Source organism: Ambystoma mexicanum, chromosome 8 (genome assembly GCF_040938575.1).
Source record: "Ambystoma mexicanum isolate Mex_15411 chromosome 8, UKY_AmexF1_1, whole genome shotgun sequence".
Classification (NCBI taxonomy): domain Eukaryota; kingdom Metazoa; phylum Chordata; class Amphibia; order Caudata; family Ambystomatidae; genus Ambystoma; species Ambystoma mexicanum.
The window spans coordinates 1093636866-1093661261 of NC_090929.1; the positions used below are offsets into that span (position 1 = coordinate 1093636866).

Genomic DNA, 24396 nt, shown 5'->3' on the forward strand with positions numbered 1-24396 from the left:
GGCGCTGCTATCGTTACCAGGCGTCAAGAAGCTATCTTGGTTTAGGCACGTAAGAATTATGTTTTTTAACATTGGGTTAGGGGATTTATGGGGTGACCCCATAAGCTTAGGCAGAGGCTATAAAGTGGTGGTCAAGAACAAATATAGAGAGTGGGCATGGAATAGGATGATTGACAATTGCCTGTCAGGGAAAAACGCCAGGGCTTATATACAGCTCAAGGATGTCTGGGGGCCAGAGGCATATTTGGACCTTCAAATGTCGGTGAAATTAGAAAGCTGCTTCACAAAGTTCTGATTGGGCATACCCCCATTGGCTTATTTGTCCGCAAGGTGGAAAAATGGGACTCACTCCACAATCCAATGTCCTTTTTGTGGCAAAGGGTGAGAAGATGAGGCACATTTCTTTTGTTTGATCGGGCACATTGCCGGGCAAGGGGGCGTTGGCTCATCCTAATCTGGAGTCAGCTAGACTCACCCACAATGTTGTCTGCCCTTCAGGTTTTAAAAGGTGGCACCTCGCCTCTAGCGATTCTAGCCGTTTCATTCTTTTTAAGATTTGTTTTTTTGTAGGCGAATGTTAGTGTCTAGATACGTTTTTGGCCCACCTATGTACTTCGGGAGGTTGTTGGCTAAGGACTTTGTTATTCACTGTTTTGAGACGTTTGCTGATTATGTTTACAGTTGTTTTATTGTGTATTGTTTACCTTTTATGGCAGTAATGCCGAAATAAAGGAATTGTTTGATTGATTGAAGTTTCGTCCTATGTATGTGCCCATAAATATACAGGGAATCCAGCCGCTAACCACTGTGACTCCTCCAAGGCATGTGGGGCCAGATACAGGGAATTCAGTGACCAGGAACCGTTTTCCTTTGCTGGTATAGGAGTATTCTATATATATATATATAGAATCTAAGGACCCACCAGGCAATCCTCCACTGGTCGATAACACAGAATTACACGGCATTTGGCAACCCACTCAACCAACCATATCAAGTCATGCCCTCATGCAGAAAAAGGGAATGAAGGGAACGGCCAGCCCAGGTATTCAACTGTATATAACAAACAAACAATCCAGTGCCTTAACAAGCCTGCTCTTCCTGTAAATAGTACAATGTAGACACAGAAAATCCAGGGTCCAATTGCTCTGTTCCCAAACACGCTACCACCATCAAGTGTATTCCAGAGCTCAAGACTAGCAGTATTCCCATTCAAACTTTCATACAAGGTACAGGGATTCTGCCTTTCCTTCTTCTTCAGAATCCCAAGCGTGTTGGTCTAAAGGGGTAGCTTGAAAAATATTACAGCTGCATCAACAGGAGCCTCCATTGTGTTGACCTTTATGACGTGAAAAATCCCCCTCAATTCCCAACCCAGATGGACATTTTTAGTTTCCTTTTTTTCTGTACTCTCTGAGGTTGTCTGTGGCCTTAGAGGTGTGTGTTCTTTGTTGTCTTGCAGGTTTTTAACATCTCTTGACTTCTTCCTTCCTCTGGTAGTGTTTTCATGTCATTACATGTCTGTTTTTTCTCACAGTACGCAATAGGTGGGCTACTTTGCAGTGGCTTCTTGCTTTTCATATTTTCATTGTTTTTCTTTTGATTATGATGTGCAAGTATGAAAACATTTGTTATTCCTAAGGAAAGTGCCAAAGCAGTTTCTGGAAACCATAGTTTTTACAGAATTTATAGATTACTTTAGCAGTTACACTTGCAGCGGCAGGCTTGATTGGCCGGTATAGGTCAGGCCCGAATTAATTCTAACTTCATCCAACCCGCTGACACGGGTGTTATTGCTATTAACTCCCTGGGGCTAATATCAAAGGAACTAATATTGTGTTTTATTTTAAAAACAGATCTGTGGCATAACGTCTGGATCGCAGGAGAGTACTTAGAAATGGAAGATGGCCTCAGATGTACATTTCCAGATGAAAATGTGTTGGTATGCCTAGAAACGAAGGGCTCTCCATGTGAGGAATTCGACCATCTGCATGGTGGGTGTGCGCTTGCCCGGGCTTTTTTGAAATTTCAAAAAGAAATTAAATGATGGTAGATCAATCTCCGGAAAATGTGTGGGGCTGCACACATTTGCCTATGCTCACCGCACGACATACACAAAGACCTGTGTACTCTGGGTGGACACAGTCTACAGGTGCCAACCCCATCATATTTGGCTGGAATATGACAGCCAAGAGTACATCAAGGCATCTCAGAAGGGGGAGGGAAAAACCTTCGTCCTGCCATGGCCAGCCTAATTAACTAACAAAGGCTCCATGGATCCACCCTTTCCTTTGTTGGCTGCTGATGGCAGCCATGCATACTAATCAGAGTTAATTCAAACAGTCCCATGGGAGGCCAGGTCACAGGACTAACAAAGGACAGGAAAACCCCAACAACCTTTGATATGTACTGTGTCAACCTGAAGCCAGCTCCCGCCTCTCAGTCTCAAGGGCAGTGACTTGTCATTTCTGGAACTATGTATTTACAGTTGTCATCCCTGCATGGGGTCCCCATTCAGAAGGTACGAGTATGTGGTTTAAGCAGGGACCAAAGGTCTGGTCCTGCCGCAGCTGCAAGGGAGACCTGCTGCATTAATCAGGAACCAAAGAGAGCTCAAATAACTAGAGAGACCCTTTGATCCACAACAGAGAAGAAGATGGGTGGGACATGTTTTCACCCCTTTACTTTTTCTGTTGCAAAGCACTCTGGTTGTGACCTCCTGCATAGAGGAGATTGTTGGTCGGGACCCAGGATTGTTTCATTAAGGTATGTTTAGCCCACACCAATCACTGGGGCCGATTAGGCTTTAAACGAGGGCTGAGCCCTCTTTTGAGCAGATCATCTGAAGACTTTAATAATAATAATAATAGTAATAATCATCATTTTGCATTTATATAGCGCTACAAACCCTCAGGAATCTGAGCACTGCTTATTATTTCCCACAGTGTGTGGTGCTCATTTATCGACCTCAGAAAGATGAAAGGCTGAGTTTGGCCCTAGCGGGATTCAAACCTGCATCAGCAGGCTCTGCATGGATGTCAAAGCGAGCGCTCTACTTGCTGTGCTATCTGACCGGCTAGGAGTAACAAGAAGAACTCATTTGGACCCTGGCTCACGATACAGCCTGTCTTATAGCTTTGCCAGTAAAGGAAGGTGAGGATTTCCAAAGAGGGAAGCAATATCCCTTCCCTACACATTTGCCAGGGAACAGAGGGAGATACTGAATCCAGAGAACCCTCCAGCAGCTCAAGAAGCCGTACCCAGCCTGCACACAGGGTGCACTGCTAGTCTCTGCAAACAAGCTTCCAAGGTGGGAAGTGCCAGAGAGTCTCTGAACCAAACCCAGGACAAGGCCGCTGCTTGCAACACTCACCTCAGCTTTGGGCCGTCTGCCTTAAATGACGACACAAGCCCAGTGAAGAAGCTACGAGGAGTGCATCAACAAGAATCAAGCAACGTCTGCCTTATAGGACATTTTTTTGAGCCAGTCGAGCCCCTTGCACTGCAACCGACTGCACCGCTGACTGTTGTTACGCCGCAGTCGCTCATGCTGTCCAAGACACCTCAACCAGTGCTTCAGACCCACCAATCAGCACTGAGACAATTCCTGACCCTGAGCCATCGTGTCGTGTAGGGAAAGCATGGTATCACAAGTATTGACACTGACAAAATGGATACAATTTGTAAAACCTTTCGTTGATAATGTTGGGGTAGGAGAAACTCAAATTCTGCCCATATCTAAGATAGGAGTAATTTCGTCCATCTAAGGATAAACAAAAACGTCCTAGTGGAGTCTGTCAAATCAAAATGGCCTATACTAACAAAAACCTAATGCCTGCCCTATCTCTTGTACAAAAAGTGCAAAAAGAAGAAGATGTATGCAGACGGAAATGTCAGTGTTCAAATAATAATGTGGCTGAACCAGCTCTCGTCCCCTCTGCCGGGCTCAGACCTCTCACGATACAGTTCACACAAAGTTTCAAGGGGGTTCCATTCCCCAAGCTTAATATATATAGGGTCTCCCTAAATCGGGCTTGGACCATTTTCGGATGTCAAAGTCTTTCGAATGTGTGTGGCTTTCTTGATAGACCACAGCAGGACCATTTCAATTCAATGTTCACTATTTACTTTGACTCTTGCTGTTTGTTCGCCCTGTTTCTTCAAACAATGCACCTTTCACAGAAACGTTCTTATGGGCTACTTCCTTTCACCGTACCACTCTGTTACTTAGTACTGCTTATCTTGCAGCTGCATTTCACTTTAAAGTTAATTCACAGATCTGCCTTTCTTTGCATTTCACCTACACGCATGCAGCCTTCAATTGTGATGTAACGCTGCTAATTCATTCACTTTAACACACACCAGTCTCTCAGGTCACTTGCCAACTCACTGTCTATGTGTGCTTCTTTCTTGTTTGCCGTTTTCCAATTTTCGAGTCAAGGTTAGTACCACATGCTTGACCTCGCCTCCCCAACTCTGCTGTTCACCCGGGAGGGTCGCTGGCGTCCTTGAAACACAATGCCATCTTCACTTGTGGGCTCTGGCCTTCTCCACGCGTCTTTCATGGCCTCTCGGAGGCAACAACCTCCAATAGGGAAGTCTTGAGTTTTCGGCCCGGTACAATCGTCCCTTGGTCGGTTGCTCTGCTCCAGTAGGTGTGCCTTCATCCCGGAAGTTCTGCTCGTTCTCGTGTTTCGCTTTGCTAAGAGTTTGTCTGGTTTCTGCCTTTTGTTCATGTGAGGAGAGCTCATTGGTATCAGGTGTATGCACTCAGGGTAAAGTGCCTGACTTTGCCTGACCCGATTAACGGGACATATCCAGTATGATGTGAGAGAGTTAGTCTGGTTACTCTCATCCACCCTCTTCCTCGGCCCAGTGTTTGTGTAAAAAGGGGTGAGTTGGACTTTGGAAAATCCTAAAAAATAGGATGGGGTAGATGAACAAAAAAGGGGGGAATTCCGCATCTCACCATCGGCTATCTCACCTCAACTCCCGAAGCCCCCTCACCCAGGTGATCCTCCTACACTGGTCCACCCACAGGGTCTGGATCGAAAGGTGATGGCCATGCCCTGGCCACTTGAGAGAGATACTTGGGGACTAACGGGTGAGATACCCTCTGGTTTCTCACAGTAGGCCAGCTTGCAGCCGTCCGTCCAGCCTCGTTTGCTTAACTGCCTGCCACCTGATACCCGCAGCTGTCTCCCATCTTGAGCTCTGTCGCAGAAGCAGAAAAGTGCCCTGAAACTGACTCGATCCTGTCAAACACCAAGAACTTCTACAAGCACAAGGTACATTGTGGTTCTCTCCCCCTAGTCCTTCTTCGAAGGCCCCTAGTGACATTTTACAACCGATTGATCCCTTTGTGCTGAAACTAAGTATCCATGAACTATTGTGATTAATTACTTTACCAGCTACCCTCCTGTATGTATCAAGAGTGCATCCCTTTTCCTTCTTTGAAACAATCTGTCCTCTGCATTCCTTTACAAGGTGGGTTGTATTTTGTAGTGCGCTGGAACTGTCTGTTGTGATAATAATAAAGTAGACATTTTTTACAACCTTGACTGGACAGTCCCTTTTATCATTGGGTGTCATGCCGCGGCGGGGATGGCGGATGTGGAATCGCTGGCGGTTCTGTCCGCCGTAGCATTCCGCTCCTCGTCTTCCGCGAACCGCTTTAGTCGTTGTACGCGATCGTGACCCGGAAGTATAAATCACTTCACTTCCGGGTCACATACGCGTTGCAACGTTTCCGGGTTCCCTCCTGTGTTGCTGTCACTCCCGTTACTGGTTATATTCCTGCCTTTCTGCCTTTCGTTTTGCTGTTTCCACGCAGCTGTGTTCCACCCTTGTTTCTCTGCCTTGCGCATTGCCTCGTCCTTGTCTAGCCTTCCTTTCTCCTTTTCCCCTTTCTTTTTTGCCTCTTCTTACCTCTTCCTTTATCCCTTGTACCTATTTGGAACTTCCTCCTGCCAGACCTGTGCCTGCTTACCGGACTGCCTGTGTTTTATCCCTTGTATCTATTTGGAACTTCCTCCTGCCAGATCTGTGCCTGCCTACCGGACTGCCTTTGATTTATCCCTTGTACCTATTTGGAACTTCAGTCTACCAGACCCGTACCTGCTTACCGGACTGCCTGTGTTCAATCCCTTGTACCTTTATTGGTATCTCTGCTTGCCCGATCTGTGCCTGCTTTTCGGATTGCTCTTCCATCAGCGAACTTACCTTCTTCGATCATCCACCTGAAATACTACTTCTAGGGGTTTTTTGTGCCTTCCGGCTTTTTTCCCCCTGTGAGGCGCTCTCGGTAGGATAACCCCCGTTGCCCCTATCTTAGTGGCACGGTGGCATCCTATCGAGGGCGTCCTTATCTTCACAAGAAAAAAGAGAAGCCTCAACGACATAAGGACGGAAAGATCAAGCAGAAAGAGGAAGGTGAGGAGTTGGGGGAAGGGGGAGAATCCGCCATTTCATCAGAAGAAGAAGATATAACCGACATTCGTGACATTGGGTAATAATTGTGTTTTTGCGGTTTTGCAACTAACCAACGATCCACGACCTTGCAGAGATAAGCCTGCTGTTCCGTCCACGTTACCAAAATTGGACAAGGAGGTTTATAATTTGCTTGTGTTTCCAATCTGTTCGGATCCCTTCTGGAGTACTAGAGGTGTGTGGCTGATTGATGGTCTAGAAACCGATATTTATCCCTGGACCACTGGTGGCCGGGAAGTTGATTCCTCACACTGCACATTATCTTTTAGTAATTTTAGAGGTGGGGATATCTATTTTTTTTCCACTTTCGGATTTGTATATTTGTGTACAAGAGACGGTGCAGGTTTGCTTGGAAAAGGTTATGGAAATGAGGATGAAGCAGTTGTGAACAACCATGCAGTGAAGGCATTGGTTGGCTTTGATAAGAGTTCGAGTTTTTGTTTGATTTGGGGTTTAGGGCAGACATGATAGATGGGCGTTGTGGTCTGAGCAGGCAAATAAGACTGTTCCTTTGTATCCGGCATCGTTATTGCTAGCTATGATGAAGTCCAGAATGTGGTCCTAAATGTCGATGTTGAAAGTGTTCAGAGGGATGAAGAGTGTGGATGTCGGCTTATACAAGTGGAAAGGAAAGTTGGAATGGAGCTTCCAATCTTGAGTGGAGATCTAGCATGGAGAAAACGCAGCCAATTCCGGAAATTGGTGTGTGGTTAGGGCATACTGGCATAGGTAAGGTATAGGTAAGAGGGGATGACCTTTGGGAAACCTAGAGCAGACTGTCCTTTAAGTGCCTACATGGGGGGCATTATGGGCGGGTGGCTTGTCTGGCTGGGTGGCCTGTATGCTCTTGTCATTTGTCTCCTCTCAGTTATCTGAAGTCCCCTGCAGCCCTTCCAGAAGCTCTTCCAGGGATAATCCCTGACAGTCACTCTCTTGGGTGGCATCACGGGGGAATCAGGCCCACTTTAATAAATGGTTAGAGTCTTTATGATGAGTTGGGCCCTTCCGGGCCCGGTGGAATCCTTAAAGAGGAGGCCTTATGTAAGTGGATATTGATTGGCTCCTTATTGTATTTTTCTCGGATCCCAGGAACCTCTTAAAGAGGAGAATCAGACAGAAGAAGCTTTCCCTCCCAGCCTCTCTGGCCGCAGAGGCAGATCACCCTCTCAACACCAGTCACTACACCCATCTTCCAGAGCAAGCCTGGCTGTTCTGCCCTTTCTTCCTGAGGAATCATATGCCATGTACTGATTTGAAGCAGAGAGCAAATGGCGAACACTATTTACTCTAGCCTGTTGGGAATCCCGACTCTCCATTCTGCAATAGAGTCATGCAAAGAAAATAAAGTTGTAAACGCTGTCAGATATCACACCTGGCATTCCTCGTGGCCCTCAGAGGGCATGTGCAATAGGATAATGAAGAAAGAATGCTATAGGTATGGAGAAGAGAGTTAACTTTATTTTTGCCTCTTCTGGTACATCAGGGGCAGTTAAAAGTAACTTGAAAGCTACACAGAGAACCACTGGCACCCCCAGTCCTCAGCTGGACGGGATCTGTCATATGTGGAGCATTCGCACGGGTTGCACTCTGACACATTCTATTCGAAACAACACGTGGATGTCATACAAGCTTCACACACACAGAGGATAACATCCGAATATGACAGAGTTCATTGACTTCGAGAAGGGAAATAGGAAAGCTATTGGTGCATGGCGACAGATTTTAAGGAAAAGATAAACATTTGTTTTTGTATGTATATTTTAGAAATACATCATTGGTGAAGGAGTAGTAGCAAAGTGTCATAAGACAGAGGAGTAGAAGGAGTTTTCACAAAGCGTGCCTTCAGACACTTGATATATATAATCTGTTCATTGCACTGACATCCTATTAAAAATAAGCATCGACAAAGTCAAAGGTTTTGGCATGTGTAAAGGTATGAAATGGGCCTTTGCACAGTCACTATTATCATATGCACAGGAAATCACACCATTGTTGTCATCTTATGGCCATGCAGTGCCATTATGGCATTGCTTGGACAAGGCATCCCCCAATCCACTGCACCCCCATCACCATATTTCACTATGTTATTTTTATAGCGGTTGCAGGTCAAGGAGCATAGAAATAGGAAGTGTGGAAGGCTGGGGGGAATGAGGGATTAGAAATCAGGTTATGCGGGTATAGCGCACCCATAAAAACACAGTAAAATGCTGTGACATGTCCAATGCTATGGAATGCCATAGATCCCCTGGCAAATGCCTATCGATCCCATGCCTCGACAAAAAGCCAAATTGGTTGACTATGCCAATGCTTGTTTAACCGCAAAGAACCGCCTTATTTAGAACTTGCTCCTCTGTCAAGCCACCATGGATACCCCTGGAATTTACCCATACGGGGATAAAACGGAAATCTACAAGTGGCATTTTTCCAGCTGCCTTTGTAATGCCTGCATTAAGAACCGGAACCCCCCTCTCACTCAGATGCCAGTGTTTATGTTGGCTTGCATGCTCAATCAATGCCAACGGGTGGTTCACTCCATACACCCTCTGGCCACTCACTCGTTTCCTCCCTGAATCCCTAACTGACTTTCTCTCATCCCAGTCCTCCATCTACATCCTTTCTTTTTTCCTTGGCAATTTCAACACCTACCAGGATGAACTCCAAATTTGTTTCAGGTGGTTATCTAGTTGATTTCGTGTCCGTTTTTTATGGTGACATAAAAGCACGTATCTGCATAGGCATATCTGAGCCATCCTCATGGCGAGATGATAGCACATGGATGATCTCCTTGAGGGTCGGCCCATCCAGTGGGACAAGTGAAGGCGCACTTGTGCTTATAGGCCAGCTGGAGCACTGGATGTAAGATTCACATCTTGACGGTGCAGAGAGCTAACAGAGATGCTAAAAGTAGTGAAATTGCTTGTAACCCATCTACTGTGTAAAAAACAATAGCACCAGTCTCCATAAAACACAGGATAACAACATGGCTACACATTGATACATATTCTAAACTCTGTGTAGTTGAAACTCAACTAGAGACGAGGAGTCAATGTTTAATCCCCACAGAAATGAAGGAAGATCCCAAACTAGTGCTCCTTAAGCGCTCCAATGACCCAGAATATGTAACACGTAATCTAAAGATACTCTGTGAGTTTAGAATAACCCTGGTACGCCTTTTGTTATCAAGAATGAACGCTCATGCTGTATTCTGTAGAAGACCAAAGGCCTAGCTGAGGTTACAGCATTGCACATAGCTGCAGAAAATATGGTTTTAGAATGTAATTATAAAATACAACCTGTTATTCACTGTAAAACATCCACAAATGATACACTGTCATGAAATAGGCTAGACTAATGGCTGGCTCCGTAAACAGAAGATCTAACTCAGATATGCCCACGTACATTAACCAAATAAACTTCCCTCCTCCAATGACTCCAATACTTGACTCTTCCGCACTTACATCTTTATGACTGGCACTTCCACCCAGGTTGACATTTAGCCAGTAGCTGTTAACCTCAAATTTGCCAGCATTGGCAGTGCAAAAGGTAATGTGATGTATTCCTAACTCTACTTGTTTTATGTTTGTTGTAATTTTAATAATCTCCAGGCACAAGAATTGATGTGACCAATGGTGCCTACGCAAAAGCACAACCACACCAGGTAACACAAATGTCAGCTCAGATCTCTGTTACCGACTGTAACTAACCAGACTACTTGGGCATGAAAGTTCACCCCAGGCTTCCTGTTTTTGTATATATGTTACACCTTTGCGTTGAACTTGATGTCCTACTTTGTTTTTCGGAGGTGCTTTGAAACAGCACCTACACGAGTTGGCATATTATAAAACTTAGAAATAAATAGATAAATAAGAACAGAATCCAATGTAAACTTAGGTTGAGAAGGAAAAGTTAAGGAGCATCTGATTCTGCACACCACTGGGGCAATAACGGATGAGAATGTATTCTCCTGTTTACTCTCGGCAATGGTGATCTCTAATTAATCTCTAGCCAAGCTGGGGACTAAGACTCCCAATGACAGTGTAAATTTAGTAGCTGGCACTTGTGCATTAAGCCAGGTTGGCATCGTACCAAGAAAGGGGTGGGGGGTCTCTCAGTACAGAGGCTCATGGTGTACATGGTGATGACATACAATGGAAGCCAGGCATTCACTCATGTGGCCTCAGGGCCGTTGCAGGACTTCACAGTGATTCTGTAAATCCATAGTCAACCACTTCGAAGCAAGGTGCACCAAAAGAGGGCTTGTTCTGTGCACGGCTGCCCAGGGGGCTATAAAGCACTCCCCAGGGCATACGCGGTTTTCTAGCTCTAGAACCTAACACTTTAAGATAAATGTGGTGGGTTGCAGCTCCTCATTAATGATGAAGGGCATGAAGTATATGTCACCAGTCATTTTGCAGGACCAAATCTTCACTATCCAGGCAGCATTCCTTATCACAACGGCAGCTGGCTTGATGTCGCTGACCATGTATTGGGCAAGCGCCATGGCGAGAGAAGATTGCCTCAAGGCATTACATACACCTGGTAGAGCATTGCACAGACTTATCATCCGTGAAGAGGCATTCGCAGGATGCCTCTTCTAAGGGGTGTCCTGAGACAGCACATGTCAAAAGTAGTCCACAGACATCTCAGGGACAGGAAGAAAGATTTCAGGACATTGCATCACCTGTCCCTAGGAGGACGCGATTTAGGTTCTAACAAGCAACCTTTCCTCAGTGATAGACATAGAGGTAAGTATCCGCTGCTGCTCCAGAAATGTACAACAATATCCATTCACATATTGCCATTGATGAAAGTGCAATGAGGGAACCCATGCAGGCAGACATCCACTTCCGGTATTGACATCTCTATCAGGAAATCGAACATCGCACGAGTGGTTCATCCAAAGGGAGGGCTCCCCACTAAAGACACGTTACAATCTTACTCTGGATTTACTGGAGTCTCTACTGAAACATGAGAACGCCTCTGCCATAACTCTGGGGCTTTCAAAAGAAGATTCCCAAACACATGCATCAAATAACCATTTATGTTCATTGGTCGGAGGAACAAAGTTAGTCTTAAGGTGATAAACCCTCCCCAGCTATATAGGCAGTGTTTCATTTCACGGTTTTCACTGCAGTGACCTTTCATCAATAGGATATTGTGGAGTTTCCCTTTGCAAAGTGCTTTCCTATCAGACAAGTTCAATACAACACCTCACTGTGCAGAAAGAGTCTTTTCTGAGCTTTCAGGCTGAAGGATAACTCAAACCTGTTTTCAGCTTATTGGAAAGGTTTGGCAGAAAGCCTATTAGACTCTAAAGGCATGATTTTTTAAAATCTCTGAAGTAATGTGTGAAAAAGACAAACGCAGGTCTTGATGTGATGCTGAGCAGTTTTGCTTACAAATGTTAGGGGCACACACATGTGGCTTAATCCTGCCTCGTATCAGTTGTCTTCCCACTTCAATCGCGCTCCTGCATGGCAGGTTCCTCAGAAAGCACTCCCATCTTTAGAAGCAGACCCAGCCAGCTGAGCCAAACATTCAAAACGTCGCTGTCTTTTAATACGTCTTAACCTTTCAGTTGCCTTTGGCACTGCTACTTACCCAATCCTATTTGGCAGCTGGTTCTGATTCTGGTTTTTCCCCATCACTTTCTTTTACCCCCTTCATTTTTGCTGAACCAAGGCTCGGTTCTTCGGCCTCTTCTTTTTACTGGTACATATTTTTACATCCTTCTGTCTCTTCCCACACTTTAAAACAGGTGTTCGCAGATCTTGATCCCCTTCTCCTCTTCCCAATAAACCTTGTTATGGCAATTACCCGAGATGCACCTCTATGCTCAAAGCCTTGAAGTCCTATAACTTTATTATAACCTTTGGTTCCTACAAAGGCAATGTCCAAGAATCTGACCTTTGTGACAAAGCTGCAGCACAGAATTCTACTAACCAGGGTTAGGCGCAATGTGTTTGGCGCTGGCAGCACGTATGAGCAGATGGAATGGGGGTGCCACTCCATGCGGCACTTGCGGGGCAGAAGAGACTTTAGCGCACTTTATTATCTTCTGGCCGAACTATTTAGATATTAGGACGGCGTGGCTACTGGGCTTCCTAAGGGAAAGCGGTACAAGGCATTATAGACCAGCACTCACTTTCTGATTAGCGTGTACAAAGGTGAGGGTGGCTTTTGCCCATGGCAGTTGTATGACCAGGGCATGGAATAGAAGAAGCCATCTGCACGATGCTGCTACTTAATGTAAAACTGATGCCTTTGGGTGGGCCAAACCGTTGTACGCGTTTTTACTCCTTTGATCTATGGCAGATTTCTTGCGTGATATTTTTGGGATCCAATTCAGAGTTCTACGTTTTTGTGACTAGTATCTGCACTTTCTGCACTTTATTTGGTTTTGGCAATGCCAAGCTAATTTTGCACCATTTGTACTTTGATGTAGAGATCTATTCGGCATGTTTGATGTTTGCTAACTTATCTTACTTTGTAATGTTTCCTGTTGGATGCCAATTGTATTTTGTTCTCGTCTATCAGTAAGGTTACTTTTGCACTTACTTATGGCTCGCCCTTTGATTGGCATCTGGGATGAAACGTGGTGCCCCTTGTAGTTGTGTTGTCAGTTGGACTACGTGCACCTTACTCAGACTTAGCTAATGCTAAGATAATTTCGTGATCAAATGTTTTGTTTGTTTGTTAGTTTGTTTTAATATTTGTGACGCACACCAGACCCGAGGGTATCAGGGCGCAATAGGCATCAAGAGGGTTGTTCAGTATCTTGATACTGTGACTAATTTCGTATTATGGTGGATTTGAATTGTATTTCACACTTTTTTATTGTGTGCAATAGCTGGGTTAATCCTGTATACAACTTGCTCAGATTTTTTAAATGTATTTCAATAAATGTAACTGTTTACATAATTACAGTCTATTGCAAGAGGAAGATTTTCTTTTTGTGAACTATTATGTCAAACCCTGACGAAATGAAACTTTATAATTTAAATTGCAACAATTGTCCCTATCTACAGGCCTCTTTTCAACTAACACAATATTATGTTCTTTGCACCCCAAATCACTTCTGTCATCCTTTTGCTGGAACCTCAGGGTGATCTTTGTCTACTTCTGCTCACATCTGCTCTGCCACCCCTTGCTTGTCACTTCCACTTATGTAAGATCCTGATAACATGAAGCCTCTTTGACTCCCACACCACTAAACAGTCATTGTTACTTCTGTCCTTTGACTTCTTGCACATGGTTCTACCCTTCAACTTTACCTCCTAATACATGCAATCCATCTTCAATTCTTCTCTCCGTCTTCCCTTCAACTCTCTCTTTGTGCTCATGTTAATGAAGCCATAAATTGTCAGTAACATCATCATTCAAAGTAATCTGCACCCTGGCGACCCCATCTATTGTTCATGAAATGACATTGATGTAGTGGTGTCTGGCAGTGGCCTCCAGCCTTATCTAATTCAGTTTTACGAGCTGTGCACAGAATCAAGCATATGTGGACATGGATGTTGCTCTTGAAGCGTGCACTACAGGTCAGCATAGCAGTGTCTTAAATGTTTGAACAAGATGGTGACTGCGAACGGTAACAGAGTCTTAAGAGTCATTAGCACCCTGGCAGAGGGAGCCAGACAATCAGTTGGCTAGGAACACAGGCATGTACTGCCGGGGAAAGCCTGCATTCCAAGCACCTGACAGTCAGCTCCCCCCGCCGCCCTCTTCCCCCGACCCTCCGTCGCCTTATTTTTCTTATTTTATCTCCATTTACCTTATTTTGGCTGCGGCAACACTCACCGGTGCAGCAGCACCTTCCCCTCTGCTCCAGATGGCCGCCATGGAGGCCGTACGGAGCCCCTCTTCCCTTTCCATGTCGGCCACCTTAAGATAGTATTTTCAGTCATTGAACGGAATCCGCGAGGCATCCCATTCAATGATTGAAAACATTTTATTTTTTTTAGCACGTGGGGCAACCCGGGGTGCTAATAGCCCTAACACCCGATCTGGCGTGCCAGACCGGGTGCTAATGCCACATTAAACCCTGCTATGTGGGAACAATCACCCAAAGAAAGATGGCCCTCGGAGTAGTGCATAACATGCTTCTGGGTGAATAGTATGATGTTGCCTACACAAGTTATAAAAAGCTGCACACATCTAAGCATGACTAATAGAGTTAGTGCTTCACCTGACAAAGTTCTCTTTTGTGGGTTCTTGCATTCCATTCTTTCAAGTGTTTCTGTATTTCACCCCATCAGTCCCTATTTTGTCGTCCATTTCCAACATTGTTTGGCTCCAGAGTAGTCTTATATTCCGTGCCTTTCTACCTGAGCTCCTTTTCTCTAGGGCTATTCTTCTGCATCTTTTGACCTTTCAGCACAAGTTGAGCCTTGCAGAAGAAAGCTGCCAATCCTCACTCTTCCAGCTTCATTCAACAACGGATGTTTTAGATCCTCCATTTGTCTTGTACCTCGACGCACTAAGAATACTTAACTCTATAGCACAGACCGGGACCCACGATTCTATTCTAGCGGCCCGTTTGTTTACAAAGATTACATCATTGCGGTCATCACGCTTAACCTACCCGCTGCTATTTAAAGCAGCCATTTTGCTTTCTCGATTTTTTGGGGCGGCCGTGGACAGACACAGGAGTTAGGATCTCCCATTATTGGGCATTTTGGACCCACGCAACAGGTAAAGACCACTCTATTTCTTTTTTTGTTTTTGTTTTAAACCTTTTGGGAACTATATATCCCTTGAAAAGAATACTCTACACCATACCTAATTTAAACATTATACATTTATATGTTGGCTCTATAGGGGAAGATAATCGAAGTTTCGGACAGGTATTCATTACGAATAACCAGATCTACATCTTCAAACCCTACACACCTCTGAGGGGGTGAGTGGATAGATCAGAACACTGAATTATAACTGTACAATACTATGAGGGCCTTTTTTGAGGTGCCCATATTTATAAAATGGTGGCATACTATAATGGTAACTTTTCACTTCACAGACAGGCCTGAGGTCTATTCAGAGTTTTGACATGCACCACGCCCAGCTCAGCCACCATTACTCTCATCTTATAGGGTAACTACTAAGAGGCGAGGTGAGTACTTAATTTTAAATGCTGCTTTTGGTTTGATTAGGGAATATGTGCTTATTGACCGAGCTTTTACATTCATCTTTGGTAATAATCCTATTTATGGGAGGAAGACATTTTGTATATTCACAATACTGTGATGATTCCATCTTTCAAATTTCCATACTAGAAGAATTCAGGTGCATTGGCTTGCAAAGGGAGAGGTGAGGCATTTGCCAATTTTTTCCAATATCATTGCCATGTAGTACCTATAGAGACCAAAATACCTGATTGCATTGCTATTTTTAGTTACTACGGACAGAATGCTATACACATGCATTAATTAGCTACTTGAATGATACCTTCTAGAACAGGACCATGGAGATACTAAGGTAGATGTCTATGCATAAATGTATGATTCAATAGTTGGAATTGTAATTATTGTTTGAGCTATGTTGTGGAATATACTGACATAAAGTAACTTTTGTTGATTGTCTATGGGAATACTATGATTTTTATCCATATCTTTTAAATTGTTTGTAGAAATAACCTATCAAGACCCCCGATGAAGACTCGAAACACGTTGGGTCACAACAACAATACATTTATTTTTTAACACCAATGTTTATTTTAATGAATACATTTATACTGAAATGTTCCATGTTCGCAACATGATTCTATACCAACCAGGTTATTAGAACAAACTAATTTAGAGATAATTTAATAAGAGTGCGGCTATTTTTTGGCCTGTGAAAGTGTGCAGAGGACGGGGGTTCCCTATCTGCAGTATTTGACATTCAGGCTTCGAACAGTGCTTCGTGACTAAGGGTCATCTGTATGCTATAATTAAACAGTGACTCAAGGAGGGAGCCGTTTAACTGATGCATGGTTTTTAAGACTGCCCTTGCCCCAAGATTTCCCTGAAGTGGAGGAGTTCGGACAGAGAAGGAAAGCTCTGGTGAACCAACTCCACACTCAGAACTGGCATCTTCTCTCCTCGTTTCTCTTGGCTGGCTTCTCTTTCATGCTAAGCTTCAATTCTGCATCTCCAAATATATCCTTTACTTTGTGACTATCGGCATGTGTTTTTCATTAACTTGCTACTCCCCTGCTCATCCTTTCTGCTCATCCTTACATGTGTGTCTTTCTGTTCCTACTCCTAATGTGCTAAATCAACACTTTATACTCGTTTTCCTTTGTGTCCCAAACTCCTTAATGCTCCCCCGTTTCAGTTCGATTCACTCCAACACTATGTAGCTTCCACCCGGTTTAAAAAAAGCATCTCTTAACTAGTCTTTCAAGATTATTTTACAGCTGTACAATTATCTCACTGTTTCCACATTTGATAAAATCACTGCTTAAATCATTCTACCATTTTATAATGTAGTTGCACCGGTGTAAGAACTATTTTGAGAGCACTAAACTAAATATTTGATATTCTGCATGCTGGATGTGTACTAGAAGTGGATCACAGGGAAAGTCACATTTGCCTGTGGATCAATGCAGTTTCAACTTCTGCTGAGATATAGTCATGGTAGACTATTGCTCTGACTGGGCTGTGTGACGAATTTGAACTATTCGTCCGTTCTCCCCCCAGGGGAGCCACCCCCTTTTAGGCTCGGGAGGTGAGCCCGCTAAGCAAGACCCTCCCCAGGGGCCTGGGAAAGTGGGAACTCACTGAAAGTGACTCCCCTCTTGGGGACATGGACTCCCATTCCGGTAAGGAACTCCCTGTTCAGAATACATTGACTACATGGAAATCAGAAAGACTGTTCTTAACCTTGTTTTGGATTCTCTCTTTTGCTTCAGGTATTGTTGGACCATGCCTGAGCTCCACAGACAAAGAGGAAAGACGCACCCCTTTTGTTTCTGATGATGTACATAAAAAGACGAGTAACCTTGAATGGAGGAGAGAAAATCCTACACAGAGACTAGCCTCTGACGGGCCGACGTCCTGGAGGGGTGGAGCCATTCTCGACCATGGATCCGGTGGTAGCGGGGAGAGTGAGCTGATCGCTAGCAAGACACTGGAAGGCTGGCATCCCGAGTGGCAATGAAGCTGAAGTAGCGAGAGGGATGGAGACAGTAAAGAGACTGTTTCGTCTGGTGGCATGACCACACGGAAGCCAATGTGGGCCTGGGGCCCGTTAACTGACACCGAGACCATACCACAGTAGAAAGATCGGATCCTCAATCTTTGCATGAGAAGTGCAACAACTGCTGAGCCGGGCAGAGTAAGGGAAGTGACGGTTCCCGAAGAGGTAAGGCTGCTGAGAGGGGAAAACCATTATATACGAGGCTGGGGAAGCCACAAGGGTTACGGGTGTTGGATACGGGCAGATGCCCAACTGAGGCCCAGCTAAATCAAGCCTACCCAAGGGTTAAAGGGCTTTGGAAAGCCCAGGAGAATCAAGAGACTTTGATATTAGAGGCTGGAAAGCCAACAAGGTTACGGGAGCCAGGAAAACCTGAACGCTAGACAGGGAAGTCATTTGGGGGACGCTCGGATTTCAAAAAACAATTCTTTGATTTCTGTTTCTGTTTTCTGTAACAGAACAAATGTATTTTTGAAATCAGTCAGAGCGACTTAAAAAACAATTTATTTCATTTTGATTTCTGAGCCCCCAGCTCCCAGCACATGGTACCGTCCGGCTCCAATGCTCTGCTGCACATGGCAGAAGCCAGAGCTGGTTCCTTGGGTGCATGCTGGACCATGGGAGCCAGAGTCATGCCTGCAGAGGAGGAGCAACGGATTCGGGGAAGGTAAGGAAATGTATTTTTTTAAGTGTAAAAAATGTGTGTGTGTATATGTCATGTAATGTGTGTGAATGAGTGCACGATGTGTGGGTGGGTGTACATGTGAGAGTGAATATTGAACGAGTGCAAGTTCAAATGGGCAACTGAATATGTGTGCTTGTGTTAAATGCCTAGATTACTTGCAGGTTATCTTCATTACTCCTTGTCCCACTCTTCCTCATCCCAGTACTTGCATATGAAGCTCCTTGCTTCCTAAATAAGTCCTGGGCTGAGGAAAAAGGGTGTGGGGGTAATGCTGGGCTGAGGAGCTGATTTGGGTGGTTGGAGGATGAGAATGGGAGGGAGAGGGGACATGTGGGAAGGGTGTGGCAGGAGAGGGGTGTGCTCATACATAATGGTCATCAATGATGAAGCAGACATGATATGCATTAGTGGCTATACTGGTATTTAGGTACAGTTAGTCTAGTCATTTCTTACTGTGGCATGATATTTGCACTGGGCATCTATAATAAAGTAAGCATGATAAGTGTTATTACCTGTCTAGAATGGCATTTGTGTACAGCCAGTATAGCCATTTCTTACTGTGTCGTGGCATATTTTTCTGGGCATATATAATGAAGTAAGCATCATACGTTTTATTACGTGGGTAGACTAGCATTTTGGTGCAGGTAGTCTATCCATTTCTTACTGTGGCTTGACTTTTTTTTACTGGGCATCTCTGATAAAGCAATCGTGATAAGTGTAATTACCTGGCTAGACTTGCCTTTGCTTTATGCCAGCCTAACCTTTCTTTACTGTGGCTTGCATGGTATATTTTTCTGGGCATCTATGATAAAGTAAGCATGATACATGTTATTACGTGGTTAGATGGCATTTTGGTGCAGCCCATCTAGGTATGTTTTACTGTGGTATGGCCTTTTCTACTGTGCATCAATAAGGCTAAAGCAAACATGATAAGTAATATTAAGTGTCTTGCCTACATTGTGCAGCCAGTTTTGACATGTTTTCTTGTTGCGGCATTGCATTTTGAATAGCAAAGCGCTAAGATAGCTTGCAAAGTCAGAAATGGTGGACTCGTATTAAGAACACTGTATTTCATGTAAAGAATGATTGGATGAGTGTGAAACCGCAAGACTTGCCATTCGGAACTTGCACAGAAGCCAAAGGACTATATTGGGAGGAATAGACAAACTGTTAGAAACCTTCTTTTGGAAAGAGATCCAGAACTTGACAAACATTTAAAACCTTCTTTGGAGAGAGATCCAAACCATTGGGTCAAGCAAAGCGAAGGATAGAGGATTTTGCTCTGGCCTATTTTTGTTGCATTATTTTCTAAGTGTTAGGGCCAGATAGCAAGTAGGTTTGTTAGGTAGGGAAATACCCTCATAGCAGTAGAGCTAGATAGGTGTTTTATTTTTATTTAAATAAATTTCCTTGAACATGGCACATCTTAGTTCGACTCCTTCTGGTTTGCCACAGCCTGCAGAGCAATTTTGTCAAACTGTGTGCCAGAACATATCTTAATATGGCTCAGGAAAATGTTATGGCCGCCTCTCCTCTTATTAGAATACCCAGATGTATAATGTTACCATGAATGGAGAGGACAAGCCCACTGGCATAGACTGGCCCTCATTAGGACCCTGGCGTTAAGGGGTTAACGGCGCCGTAAAAGGCAGCGGCGCCGTTAACCCCTTAACGCCTTACTACGAGTTCCCTTTGCGGCTCCCGACCTGAACGGCTGGTCTGGACCAGCCGTTAAAGTAGGGACCCGCAAAGGGACCTTGATGGCAATTACAGTACCGTAATTGCCGCCTTCCCCATTCCCATTGAGCCCTATGGGGCAAAAATGGGAATGGGGAAGGGCCATGGAGAAAGGGGGAATTACCACCCCGCCAACCTTGGAATGGGGTGGTAATTCCCCCTTTCTCCATGGCGGACTCCGGCATGGACCATGGTGCTAATAGCACCATGGTTTAGCGCCGGAGCCCTAATGAGGGCCACTGACTGAATACCAGGCACGCAGTATCACTAGGAATGCGCGCTGTGAGGAGATTTACGCTTAACAAGCTTGAGATGCAGAGTTTAGGCAGCTGGGCTACAGTTGTAGTTGGGGGTAGTTTAAAGTGCTTTGCTGTGTGTGTGTCTAAACAATTAAACGCTTTGTGAAGGCTGTAGAGGCTAGCAACAGTACACCTCCATTGGGGCCTTGAAGCTCGCAAGGGCACCACCTTAGTTGAGAAGCTGGAGCAGCGATGGGTGTCGCTGAAAGAGGTGGAGTGTATTTATTCTTCTCCTTGTGATTGGCCATTCCTTAGTTCCCTTGCAGGTTTGGGACATTGTAGACAGTTCCATGCCAGAGAGGTTGGTTCACAAGTCACAAGCAACGCACTTTACAGTTCCTTTTCTAATGTGATCACAAGTTTGTTTGTATGGCTTCTAGCGGCACTGAGCAGGTCAGGAGCCAGTCTATAAAGCCTTTCTCTGCCCTATAGTCCAATTAAAATGGTGCAAACAATAATGTGGATCGGTTGTAAATGGTTTTCAAACTGTCCCGAATGTCTACATTTTCAGATGCTCTGGTCTCCCCATCTCCATGTTTCTTACAATCACAGTGCCTGCTATCTCTCATACTCTCTCAAGAGTTTGCCATTTCTCATGGACCTCACACTGGAATGCTTCAGAGAAGCTGTGGAATATGTCCTACCTTCTCAGCACGAACTTCAATCTGATTGTTGGATGTGGTGACAATGATATCTTCTGGAGAGAAGTCACTCACATCCACTGCAAACTGGTAGTTGTTTCCCAGGGTCTTCACGTTGCCTGTCTCTCCTGAACGGCCTGCAACGGGAAAGGAAAAGAGAGTGAGTCTGAATATTTTTTCATCCTTTCTTTCAATCCCCTTGACTGTCTCCTCACAATAAGAAATTCCATTGGCCTACATTTTTGCAGACCTGATGTTCTTTTCCCAGAAATCACACACGCGCCTTCCTGTATCACGCTCATAGAATCATGCAGTAGTAGTACAAGCCCGATAACTCTTTAGCAAGATACAGGTTTAGGATATATAAATGAAATAGATCATGTTTACATAACTGTATGGATGAATAGAACTCTGGGTCCAGTGGGGGTCTAGAGGAAGAGAATTACATAGGAGGAGGACTTTAGCAGACAAGACTAGGTTTCCAGTCAGTGACACCCTAACTAATAGAATGTCAGCTTGAAACCAGTTTGAGATGACGTCACACAGAAGCAAACAATTTCAGTGTTGTGGAAGCCATCATTTAGGACACAGGACCCAAGAGTGAGTTCACAAGCAAAAAGTGTGGGTCTGTCAATTTTCAGCAAAGAAAAATAGGTGTGTTCTTTACTGAGAATGTCCAGGCACGCTCGTTGTGTGTTGCCTTAATTTTATGATGAATGCCCCTAATTCATTATGTTCTGTATTTCATTACTTGGTAGAGAGTGTGTAGTGCTCCAATCATGAACACCTTATAACAGGGTCAGTCCAGTGATCAAGGCAATGCCGTGGATGTTTTTTTTTTTTTTTAAGGTAGTGCAATGTTGTGGCTGTTTCACTTGGTGAAGGGCGTGGTTGAAAGGAAACTTGTAATGTATTTTAGTTTTCTCTTACTGGCGTTTTTCTCTTAGAGATATTTGTCCTCTCAATATATCTGTGACCTTTCCTCTGGTGTTCTTACCTTACTTGCACAGCACTCTGATGGCCTTTGGGGCTTGACCGCACTGTCAAACTGCATAAATAAGCATATGCTATAGGAAATTAACATCTGCCACAAATACTTGCATATCATCCCCCGCCACCATGATTTATGCCTCCATTTTATAAGGGATGTGACGTTATCACGTGATGTAAGTAAGGTGTGACATCATGGCGTTACATGCACCAACTGGGGGTGTCCCAACATTGAGCTATTGAAATACTATATGAACATGAAACACTAAAAATAAATACAAACACAGTCAATACACTGCAGCCTCTAAATGCAGATAACTGAAAATTGCTCACGATTTTGCCCTTTTCTCTTTTCTTTCTATGGAAAAAGAAAGATCATCAGCTGTTTTTGGGACGTCCAAGGATTGGTACCTTGATTGTGTCAGCTGTACGATTTATAAAAACATTTGAAAGTTATGTGACGTAGTCCATCGAGTAAGTGCTATATATATCCAACTGAAGCATTTTATTAAGTTTATTTCTGTCAGAATCACGTGTTTTAGGAACACAACCAGGATGACTCCTTATGGGATAAGGCATACATTATATCCCAACCGACAATGGTAAATTGGCAAAGGAAGAATAAAGACGCTCGCTATTTTGATGGCAACTACATTTCCGAGGCACCTTCAGTCCAATGATGGTCAACCTCATCCCATCCTGTCTAGCACGGCACCCTACGCTGCCGACGTAGGCTGACCGAACAGCTTATCAATGGCATCCCTGTTTTGTTCGGTACTCTTCAATACTTCATCCTCCGGTGTCCTGTTACAGAACTGACCTTCCTCACAGGTTTTTTTGTTTCCACTATTGGATTGTCCTTCTCTGTGGACCCCACGTCTCCTGACTCTCCTTCGTCGGACTTCTTTGGTTATTTCAGTGTTTTTTTCCACAAATCACTTTTCGGGTAGGTCTTTTGTTTTTCTTTAGTTTCTTTCTCTTAGATGTTCTTGGATTGTTCCTTTGGGCGTTTCCTTTTCTTGGATGTGGATTATTGAACTGCCACATATCATACATTCTCCATGCTCCCAGTACAACCTTCCTGTGCTTTACCTATGGACGGTAACTTGTATTGCTGTCTTTCTAGTTTATTAGAAAGCTGTTGCTAAACTAAGCATCACCCGGAATATAGACAGGTACAGTGCTCTGTCCATTATCATTACACTGTGATTCATATGGTGGCTACTTATACCTGTGTTATATGCCCAATCCCTAATTGTGTCTTTGTTTGTATCTTTTCAGCTCCCTGGGAAATCGGTGCAAGGGTACTTAATTTTCCCCACCTTTGGAGGGCCACTGAGCAGTGCAAGTCGAAATCCTCTTGCATTTTAGCTCTTTGGCCTTATTCTGAGTGGAATTGCGGAAGCCCTCTTGGATAAGACAATTCCTCTTATTACATCGAGATGATGAACACATGTTTAGGGCCTTGTCAACTAATAATCAGCAATAATTTTGGTCTCTGATTAACAACTCAGAATTTGCCCAAAAATATCTGCAAGTTCAGCCGATTGCTGAATGAATATGGATAACTCATTTTAATAGTCTTTACGGCAAACAGGCAGTGATGGTGGAAAAGATTTAAATCTTCATTATGTTGTTCCCTGATATTTACATTTCATCAGAGATGATACTGTGACAATCATTCAGAGAAAAAAACGTCTAGTGCTCTGGGCCCTGATGGGTACTCAAATGCCAGTTTTCAAACGAATCCTGAGTTATGGGTCTTTATTTGACACAAATTATTCAGGAATATTTTATTGCTACAATGCAATCCCCCTTCCTGGAAGGTCTCCAATATCATTCCGAGCTTTAAAAAGAGAAATAGGCTTAACACTGGAAATTACAGCCAATCTCCCATTCTCCTTTAGATGCCTCCAGCAAAATATTCTCTGTTTTGATCCTATGATAATTAGTAGGAACTTCATTAAACAGTTTCATCTTGTATTTGTTTCAGCAACAAGTCCAACTTGTGAAGCGCCCGTTTATATTGCTTTAATAGATCTTCCAATGGCTTTTGACCGGGTTAACTGCAATATATTATGGTCAAAGATAAAGAAGAAGGGATGCCAAAGTAAAGTACTAAACATGCTAATTCATCTGCATTTCAATACAAAATATAAGCTTAGACTGGAACATGAGGGTAATTTCTCTTGTTACATTGATACCTGTTGCAGGCTTTGCCAAGGTTGTGTATTAGTCCCTTTTTTATTTAATGCTTATATTGCTGATTTAGCACAAACTTTATCCTCTGCAAATGCTTTCCGCCCACGTTTGGGAAATCTATCTATTCATTATGTAACATATTTATTTATTTATTCATACAGGAGGAACAATG

At 43.9% G+C, this 24396-nt stretch overlaps 1 protein-coding gene across 1 annotated transcript in view; it reads right to left on the minus strand.

The window, feature by feature from the left end:
- HSPB7 (heat shock protein family B (small) member 7) overlaps positions 1-24396 on the minus strand; it is a 68483-nt gene that overhangs the window by 6038 nt on the left and 38049 nt on the right. The window contains exon 2 of the mRNA XM_069611096.1: positions 21036-21169. Coding sequence (XP_069467197.1) covers positions 21036-21169 — 134 coding nt within the window. The remainder of the gene's footprint in view (positions 1-21035; positions 21170-24396) is intronic.